Source organism: Ornithorhynchus anatinus, chromosome 7 (genome assembly GCF_004115215.2).
Source record: "Ornithorhynchus anatinus isolate Pmale09 chromosome 7, mOrnAna1.pri.v4, whole genome shotgun sequence".
Lineage (NCBI taxonomy): Eukaryota > Metazoa > Chordata > Mammalia > Monotremata > Ornithorhynchidae > Ornithorhynchus > Ornithorhynchus anatinus.
In genome coordinates this window covers 16,011,411-16,021,898 of record NC_041734.1, presented here as the reverse complement: position 1 = coordinate 16,021,898, position 10,488 = coordinate 16,011,411, and the positions used below count along the sequence as shown (strand labels likewise).

Below are 10,488 nucleotides of genomic sequence, written 5' to 3'. Positions count from 1 at the left end.
TGTCCTTCTGGCTCCCAGGCCCATGCTGGCTCCCAGCCCTGTGCAATGACTCTGGAGCAAGGGTGGGGTTCAGGGGTCCCCCCCCGAAGAAATACATACACCCACACATTCCACGTTCTGGGAATTTCTCTCACTAGTCCTGATGATGCCATAATGATAATGTAACGTAAGGAGCAGCATGACCTAGTGGCTAGTGGCTCGGGAAGAGCCACGGACCTGGGAAACAGAAGACATAGGTTCCGATACCAGCTCTACCAGATGTCTGCTGTGTGATCTTGGGCAAGTCACAGCTTCCTTATGCCTCAGTTTCACCTGTAAAATGGAATCCACTCACTGTTCTCCGTCCCCATTTGACAGACTGTGAGCCCATGGGTGACAGGGACTGTGTGCGACCTGCTTAACTTGTATCTACCCCAGCACTTACAACAGTGCTTGACATATCGCAAGGGCTTGATAGATACAATAAGTAGTAGTTACCACACACAACACAATCTGATTATCTTTTCTGTACCCCAACATTTGGTACAGTGCTTGTTACGTGATAAGTGCTTAACAAATACCATCACCACCATCATAATGTTCACTTGCAGTTTACAGGTCGGCTAGTGCTTTCAGTGACCACTCCCCCCCCCCCCCCCCCCGCCCCCGGCCAGCTCCTGGGGCTCTCTCCTGACCTCTGCTATTTGGAGGGAGAGAAGGTGAGGCAGGGGAATGGGCTAACTGGGGCTACATGTCATTGTCCAAATGCTAAAAACGTGTGCGCGCACACATAGGATCTCAGTAGAATCTCAATTACACTCAGTTCGACCTTTACTCTTTGGTTCCCACATTTCCAAGGCTGTACACATCTGGACATGAGGACACAGGGAGAAAAACTCTGGAAGTACAGTTGTTTCCAGTGACAGGGATTCCTTGAGTGATCAGAAACCACTGAGATCCGGCTCCTTGGACGACAAGTAATTAATGAAAAAAACCACCTGCAAACAGCCAGATACACGAAAGGCCCTGGGGAAGCCACAAATCGAAGCTACCTCCCAAATGAACGAGGCTTGGGGAAAGTTACTTTTGGGGGCTTCTCTTTCTCCATCGGCAAAATGGAAACAAGATGACCCATTCCCAGAAAATGGTGCTGGAGGACGATGACCCTTTTAATGCAACCCTGTAGAGCCTTCCAATCTATTAGTGGAAGAATGCCACTTACTCCACTTACGAAAGATGCTAATGCGTCTTTAAAATCTTCTCTCGCCTTTCAAAACTTCGACAGAGAAATTGTAATTTTTTAAATTGCATTGGAAGAATGTGGAAGTCCCATTATTCTACACAAAATTGCACTCAGCAAGCCAAATGTCATAAAAGTAGGCTTGAAGAACAACCATTGGAGCTTCATATCAGTCATAAATTGCCATTTATTAAAATTGAAAATCTCATATTGGAGGGTTTTTGGGTTTTTTTTTTAACCAAAGTGATGTTTCACATATAAATATGAAGTAGCCGTGGACTAGTGGAAAGGACACGGACCTGGGAGTCAGAGTACCTGGTTCTAATCCTGACTGCTCCACTTACCTGCTACGTGACCTCAGACAAGTCATTTCTTTACAGCTCAGATTCCTCAACAGCAAAATGGGGATTCAATACCTATGCACCCTCCTACTTAGAACATGAGCCCCATGTAGTCTGTATCTATCTTGTATCTACCCCAGCACTTAATACAGTACTTGGCACATAAGCACTTAAATGAATGCCACAGTAATTATATATATATACACACACACATATACACACACACACACACACACACACACACATATTAAAGAAGCAGCATGGCTTGGTGGCAAGAGCCCTTGTGCTTCAGAGTCAGGGGACGTGGGTTCTAATCCAGGCTCCGCCACTTTTCTGCTGTATGACCATGGCCAAGTCACTCAACTTCTCTGTGCCTCAGGTACCACATCTGTAAAATGGGGATTAAGACTGTGAGCCCCACGTGGGACAACCTGATTACCTTGTAACTACCCCAGCGTTTAGAACAATGCTGGGCACATAATGAGCGCTAAACAAATACCATTATTATTATTATTACATAGTCCCCAGACTCTCAGGGCTGTGCTCATTCCATTTGGTCACACTACTAAAAAAAAAAAATCCCTCCTTCTGGCCCACCCCATCTTGTTCCTGCTTTCTCCACTCCACTCCATCTCCAGGCCACATTTCCCCCAGTTGGGAACCACTGACAACCCTCATGAATACTGGACTTGGAGACGCATGTCACACACATTAGGTCGGGCATGCGGTTTAATGTGATGACGTCACACACTTCATGCTGAGGAAGTTCACTGATTATGAAGTCCAAGAGCATTTTCCTGTAGGTAATGCTGTCTCCACCCCCACTCCCCATTTACCGGCTCCACAACCTTTACATTTCCTTCCCAGGCCCATTGGAATTCCAGCACTAGGGATGCAAAAGTTCTGAATCAATAATGTTGGTATTTGTTAAGCGCTTACTATGTGCCGAGCACTGTTCTAAGCGCAATCAGTACCAGGTGGGATATGGCAAGAGATATACCAACCGATACAAAAGCCAAACCGACAGCCACCGTTTGTCCCACCTAATCCCCACTTCTGCCTATCTCCTTGATTTCCTCCACCACCCTTTGGTCTAGTATTTCTTCAAGGGGGTGAATTCCAGAATGGGACAGGAAGTTCTGATGGAGCCAGCAGGAAACAACAGGAACAGAGCATGAGAGAAAGGCCCTTATACAAAGTCAAGTCCTATACAAGCTAATAACTTATTTGATAAAACAGCCTTATTAGGAGGGAAGACACTCAAAGCCCCCTCACCTAGGCTTGGAGGCTCTTTCCCAGGAAGTATTTTGCTCCGCATTTCCCTAAACATGTCTCCCTACAGATGACAGGGCTGGTAATCCTCTGGTTCCTCTTTATTTGTTCACCGTTTATCAGAATGAAGCATTCGGGAAGAAGGCACTCAGTAAAAACCACGCTTTATTACGAAAGCGGTTTTAAAAGGGTTCTACGATGGAGCCTGGAAAGAGGGCAAGATAGCGGCACTGTTCAAAGTTAATGGCTTTTGGCCCCAGTGGATTTTATATTTTCCATAAAGCCCTTCACGGAGGTAATTGTCCTCTACTGGAGTTTTGGAGTTTTTTAATTACTATCATTCATGTGTAGAGCTCAGTGGGTGTATCTATGTCCAGTATTCCCAGTGGCCCCTAGTCATCAAAACCAGGCTGGGGTGGGTGCTGTGGGTGAAATGGATTTGGAATTTAGCTTGAGAGACTGTATTTAGTGACACAATTGCTCTGATTTTTTTCATAAGTTTGGTAACAGAAAACATGGAAGCAGCTATTATACGAGTCACACAAAAATTAAGCCTAGCAATAAGAGGAGGAGGAGAGCAAAAAAGGGAGGAAAGGAGAGAAGGAAAAAGAAGGTAAGAGGTTACTTGAGATCATGTCTTACATCTAATGCACTCTCTCAAGTGTTGCACAAAATGGGTCCTCAGTGACTGAACCCCCTTACCTCTTCCTCCTCTGTGAACGCGCCCATCTCCATGAAGAAATTCACCAACTCCCGGCACGAGCCAATCTCTGTTGCGTTGCACTCTGACTCTGCTTCTCCTTACCAGGCGTGTACCGTTATCACCGCTTACAATTTTCTGGTATGAAAACTAATCTTTTACATCCTCCTCAAAAATCGGGGAGAGGCAATTTGGTGGGGGGAGGGGAGAAAGAGGGGAGGCCATTATGTGAGTAAATATATTTACAGATAGAGAAATCCAGAGCCAGAAGACACCTACCTACAGGCCTTCTCCAGAGAATTTTTCAAGTCCACTCTATCTCAGGCCACTGCTTTCAATTTCCTTGGTGCAGGGACGACCTCATCCAGCCCTAGGAGGTTGCCATAATGTCAATGGAGGAGTTGCCCCCGCCTCCCGGTTCCCCCAGATTCTCCCCTCTGGAATCCCCTTGTGCCTGGTGAGGCCCACCTTTACCCTAATCAGGCGCTCCCTGACTTCCAAGCCATAGTACGGCCACCGTCACCACCAGCCCCTTTGCCCACGGGCACTAAAACCTAAAGCTTCTAGCCTCAGAAGCAAGCCATTTCTGACTTTAACCTATCCAGGCAGAAGTGATGTTCCCGCTCTCCCCTATCTCCAAGTGTCATCCTGGGTTAAGGCTGGGGGTTCTTTTGCTTAAGTAACCCCAAAGGGTCCAGCCTGTGCAAAGGATCATCTGACGGGCCCCAGGGAGTAGAGACAAATTTAGGCCTTCCTCCCCTCAGTGATGGAGGCTCTAGAGGGGGCTCAGATATGGTCCATTAACCCCTACTGAGTCACACAAGTGCCTTGCCCTCTTGGGTACCTCTGCACCTCCATTTCTGAATATCATCTTTATCATCTGCTGTCCTTTCAGGGGTGACTTGGCGCTCAGCTAGACCTCCCCAATCTTGGGGGACTCTGGATATCCCAGGGCCAGATCCTGGCTGGAAATGGAAAGGAAGGAGTAACAGACAGATCTGAATTTATCTAGGCAACGTCACTATGAGACTTAAGGAAATTTTAAACTTGAGCCTTATTTTATATGGAACCCACTTACTCCAATAATCTGACTCGGCAAACTTTTTTGCTTTCCAAAGCGAGGGATGTAACCTAAGCATTTCAACCTCTGGTTGACTCCTTTCTCAACTGAGCTTTTTTCTGGTGAGCTGTTCAGTTCTAACAATTATAATGCCCATACACAGGTTCCCGTTATGCTAGAAGAAGCAGCGTGCCCTAGTGAAAAGAGCACAAGACTGGGAGTCATAATAACAACTACAATAATAACAATAATAGAGGCCATTCATTCAATCATATTTACTGAGCGCTTATTGTGTGCAAAGCATTGTACTAAGCCCTTGACCAGAGTCCTAATCCCAGTTCCACAACATGCCTGCTGTGTGATCTACTCCCTCCTACTTAGCCTGCTGACAGGGAGTGTGTCCAACTTGATTATCTTATTTCAACCCCACAGTGCATGGCACATAGTAAGTGCTTAAATACCACACTTCTTATTATATAATTATAATCATAGTGAAAATAACCCCAGTTAAATTTTCCAAGCAGGAAATATTGTTTAAAAGTGATATGTGGCTATAATTGATTACCAACCCTCATCCAAAAACACTATAACCTGTACTGAAAGTGAAAAACATCGCCTAAGTTCAGGTCTCAAATAGAAAACGGCACGCTCCACCAATACAAATACAATGGCTCTTTGTACTTGCACACTACTCAAACATCTACAACCTTGTGTGTGAAAACCAAGAATGGAAATGAATTGTATTTTACACACCAGCTTAATTTATTGAAGCTGTCCAGGAAGCCAAACAGCCAGCAGTATACATGGTGAATATTAAAATTTTTGCTTTCAATAAAATAAGGTTATGTCTAATTGAATTACGGAAATATACTTCAAAATATCACTATTTCCTTCTCAAAGGCGATGGCTAAGTGTCTAAATTTTTCTAATTTCAACTGATGCAACGGCACAGAATTGTAGCCTTGATTAATTTAGGCTTCCATTTTTATACTAGTCAGGTTGGGTGACCTGCTTAACTTCATAGCATAGAGGTTCAGCTGGAGTTTAGAAAAAATATAGGTAACTAGACAATTTCAGACCAAATATCTAGGAGAAAATAATTAAATCACACAAAATCTTTAGAACATTATATTTCATAAAAGACAATGATAAAAAAGTACAAACATTTCCATGAAGAGCAAAACCAAAATCATAATATGATAGTACACAAAAAAGTTCCCAGCATTTATTTCAGTGCATTTTTATAGAAGCCTCTCACGTTTTTATAGAGTAATTTTAAGTACACTTCCTCTTTGTGATACGCAACACTGCATCCTTTTAAAGTTTTCACAATTGGCATGCTTGTTAATTTGGCTGCAATGAGACTAGTATACTATTACTTAGCTGAGAGGTACAAAAAGAAAACACGCAGACCGGCAAAGGTCAAACTGAAATGACAAACACTTTGCATTCACTTGTCAAGATATCCTCCAATAAAAGGAAGATTTCACATTGACTAGTTTCCATTATTGGTTAAAATGGAAATGAATGTTCGGTGGGGAAAGGAGAAGAGGTGAGTTTTAAGTAATTGCCATGTTTGCTGGTTTCCTGGTCAAATGAAATGTTGCCATTAATGTTTCTCAGAACCTTGAAGAAGGAGAATGTTAATGTGCTTCCAGATTAATTTGGCCTTATGCTTTATTTTACCACTTCTCTAAACTGCACAGAAATTTGGGGTTTTTTTTCCTGCATGTGCCAGTCTGTGAGTAGGTTTAACATCCTCAGCAGGTTTCTGCATAGATTGGCACACTCTGGAATGCACATATCCTTTGCTTAAAGGCACTATATGTTACCTCCCGCTATACTGTATTATGGCACCCAAGACATTTGAGAGTAAAGCACACTTACATGATGGTCCTTAAGGGTTCTTGACAAATTGGGTGACTAAAGAATAGAAAAGGAAAGAAATAGTTGGAAAATATCTTTGCAAACTATAAATATCGATCTAATTTTGGCCCAAGCAGACATCTCGAGATGTTGTACTGTACTCTCCTAAGTGCTTAGTACAGTGCTCTGCTTTCAATAAACTCTCAATAAATGCCATTGATTAATTCCCACTCCCCTCCCCCAATGAATACTGCACCTCCAGTGAGATATTTTCATTTTGAGGCAAAATTGGGCATGCTTCAAACATCATTACATATAATTTAGCCTAATTCCATCGCTTCTGCCAAACCCACTATGAAACCCACTCTGTATATTGTAGGTAATGCCCACAATTTCCACAGGTTGACACTTCACAGTCAAAACAGGTGGGATGCAGGGGGAATCCTATCAAATCCTTCATACAGTAGTCCATCCATTAGAATGGATAAATGCCAAAAATGTAGCCAGCTCAAAACTCACAACTAAAGCTGTTTTTTCTTTTAAGAGACTGAGAAATTTAAAGCTATTTATTACATCCTAATAAAATTATATTCTTCATGAATTAAATGGATTTAATTTTCCTTTTAAAAATCAAGTGCTTAAGAACCTAACAATTCAATTTACTTCACCATAAACACTCTCTAATGTACTCCTGGTGTCTGGTTAATATTTCCATTCTAGTTTCTGATAAAACTGAGAGCATATATTTGCTCTGAAAAAAATAAATGGAAATTCAAATTACACAAAATAACTTGAACAAGCTTTTTAACAAAATTAATGCTTATGTTTTTTAAATTCTCCTCAGAAGGAAGTGAAAGAACTATTCTTATATGGTTTCCAAGCAATGATAAAAAGGAATTAAAAAAAAAACTGTCTCATCGTCTTGCTTTTTGCCATACCTATCAATTTTCACCCAATTGCCAGCATCCTAATGATTTTTGGGTGTAGTCTGTGGTCATTTGTGCGGCTCAGAAAGTTACCTGCAGTTAGCCTGTGAGATCAAACACCTTTCTGGAACAGTTTACAAGGCAAATGTTAGTATCACCTCCATAAAATAAGAGCGTATCAAATTGAAAACAATACTTGTCACAATGAGTGCTCATTGGAGTCCCAGATAATCATCCCCGTCCATGCTTACAATATCTTGATTTCCCTCATTTTCATGAGTTCTCATGGTAGACCATTCTTGTTATGCGATTTAAATCACGATTGTATCGATGATAATGTTATCATTCTAGGCTAAACCCCCAAATCAAGTCATGATTCTGAAACTCTTCTGCTTTACCATTCATAACAATATTCTGGGGACTAAAAAGAAAATCTTTGGTTCAAAAACACTGAACGATTACGATGTTGACGTCATCAAAATAAGGGAGCAAGATATTAGCCTATTCTGTTTCGACAAAGAAAAAATGGCTCAGTTCACTGAAAGTTAAAATGAACATGCAAAGATTACAAATAGAACACTCTTAGACAGCAACCCCGACCAATAAGATCGTGTATGATTTCCTAAAAAACAGAGAAATAAAACTCAGAATGAGTAAAATGACAGGAAAGAGGAGTGCTTTCATTAGCATTTGACCTGATAGAAATAGGAAGTTTTGCTACTTATTTATAACTCAAAGTAATACACAGTATTGCAAGCACTATGGATTTTTCTACAGTGAATTCTTAAAAAACTAGAGCAGATTTTTTTTTCCCCTTGAAATGAAGATACATTTTTGGCTCTTCTGATTTTGGAGGAATAAAAGTGCTGTTCACTAGGAATTAAAAAAAAAAAAGAATACCACTACATCAGAGTATACAGACACACACAAACTTGAGAACATTGTTTTAGGCACAAAATCCCTGACACACACTAGTGGCACATGTGAAGACACTTAAAATAAGAGGTCTTTTAGATCATGATCCATAACAATTCTTTTAGTTTTTTTTTTTCAGAATACACATGCAATATGCATAAATGATATGGTATTATGTGATTCAGCAAAACTAGAGGAGAAAGCAAGCAAGGAATCATAGGTGAACTGGCACGAAGAAAATGGTGGAAATTCCTTCCTCTTACCAGAAAAATCCTATGAAATCTGTGATTTCTTCTTCTATTCAGGGAGGTGTGGAGGCCTAAAGCTCAAAACTAATGTAACAGTTTACAGTCATAGCTGGCCACAATTAGTAACAGTTCCTTCATTTCACACAAAGGTTCACCTTTGTTTAGTGACATAAATTTACATTTGTTCTTCCATGCAAAATAAAAATCAAAAGTACTTCCAAAAAATCAAACAAGGGAAGGTATCATCAACTACATGCAGAGTGCAACACATTACCCTATTTAAAAGCAATTTGGACACATTAATTTACATCACATATGTACAAAACATCTTAAAAAGGAAACAAAGCATTCACTTAAATTACATGACAGTTTTTAGTAGAAAAATTTCCCGGGAGAAGAGAGCTCTCTCAACTTCCAGTTGTAAGCAATGGTGCCTGGCATTCTGCAGTGCTAGCCGTGTATATAGCCGAGTGACTTCCTAACATTGAGAATGTGATGAAAGAAGACTTGACTGTAGTTGTTCCATGCTGTAAACATTTGAGTATCGACTGCTGGCATCTGTCTTCTTTTTAAACTACAATGCGTTGTCAAAAAACCCAGTCGCTTCCCTTCTATTTTCCTCACAAATTCTCGCAATGGTCAAAAAGTTCTGATGTCCATTTCTAGTGCATTCCAAGTTTCCCCCCCACCTCCCCCCAAGTAGTATAGTTTGTCTTGTGCCCAAGTTCCACTTCCTTCAATAGTCTTGAACAGGAGCAAGTTCTGGCATGAGATTTACAGTTATATTTTTAAACAACCTAGTAACCAGTATTTTAGGCGTGTAGATTAAATTGTTCAAACCATCTATGTACTGACGTTCTCTTGAGTATCGCAGCAACTTATACCTATGGGATGGGAGACAGAGAAAAAGATGATGAATAACTGTGTAGCATTTGAGCCATATTACAAAGACGATATATCGGACATCTCCTTAATTAAACCCCTTCCCTCCTTAGGGTATATGAGTAATCCTTAAACCTAAAGGCTACTTCTGCCAATAGCTGGCAAATTTATCAAAGACCTCAGTTCTAATCCCAGCTCTGCTACTTATCTTCTGTGCGACCGTGGGCAGGTCACGTCTCTATTCTCAGTTCCCTCAGCTTGTAAAACGGGGATTAAGACCAGGAGTTCCATCTGGGCCACGGACGGTGTTCAACATCATTAGCTTGGATCTACTCCAGCTCTTAGTGCAATGCCAGGCACTAAGTGCTTAACAAATACCATAACAAAGCAGGACAATTGATGGTATTTTTGTTATCATGTGGTATTTGTTAAGCATTTACTATGTGCCACCCACATGGGACTTACAGTATAAGAAATTGTTTTTAAAATAAGTTCCTTGCATACCTGCAACTTGGCATGGATCTACCTACATCAATTACATGTATAAAAGAGGACCAACGACAGATTTTGGCAAAGCAATCATTTGCTTCATGACCCCCCCCAAAATCCACTTTCACTCTTTAAAAAGTGATTTGGGGGTCTGATTTATTCAGGTTATTTGCTTGCACAAAGTGAGAGATATCACTGACAGTTAAATGGCATTTTATTCAAATCTGCCACAAATTAATTCAGAATCTTTGAAGTTAAAAATGGAAAAGTGGATCTCCACAATGATTCCCAGATGTTTCTCAGCACCCAAGAGTGAACTAATTGCCCTTTAAAAATATCTTGGAGAACGGTGCTATGTACATCTAGGCATCGCATCATCCTTCAGTTTTGGGGTACTTCAGCCAGGGCTAGGTTTCAGCAATTTGAGAACATTCAATCTCTATTTCTTTCTACATAATAATGGTAATTGTTAAGCACTCACTATGTGCCAAGTACTACACTAAACTTTGGCGTAGATAAAAGATAATCATGTCCCACATGGGGCTCACAGTCTAAGTAGGAGGGAGAATA

At 41.0% G+C, this 10,488-nt stretch overlaps 1 protein-coding gene and 1 long non-coding RNA gene across 5 annotated transcripts in view; both read right to left on the bottom strand.

Moving 5' to 3' along the window:
• Window positions 1–3,540: 3,540 nt before the first annotated feature.
• Window positions 3,541–4,487, bottom strand: LOC114813194. 2 transcript variants are annotated; one of them, XR_005660163.1, is made up of 3 exons: window positions 4,377–4,487; window positions 3,812–3,902; window positions 3,541–3,700 (listed from the first exon to the last, which is right to left on the bottom strand). It is a non-coding gene; the product is annotated as an uncharacterized LOC114813194 (long non-coding RNA). The 2 variants fall into 2 exon arrangements; XR_003760838.1 differs by having other exon boundaries at window positions 3,541–3,670.
• An 848-nt stretch (window positions 4,488–5,335) lies between these two features.
• Window positions 5,336–10,488, bottom strand: part of B4GALT6 (beta-1,4-galactosyltransferase 6) — a 52,312-nt gene continuing 47,159 nt past the window's right edge. For all 3 annotated transcript variants that reach the window (XM_029068896.2, XM_029068894.2, XM_039912488.1), the window contains one exon: window positions 5,336–9,431. In XM_029068896.2, the coding sequence (XP_028924729.1) occupies window positions 9,284–9,431 (148 nt within the window). In that variant the 3' untranslated portion in view covers window positions 5,336–9,283. The remainder of the gene's footprint in view (window positions 9,432–10,488) is intronic.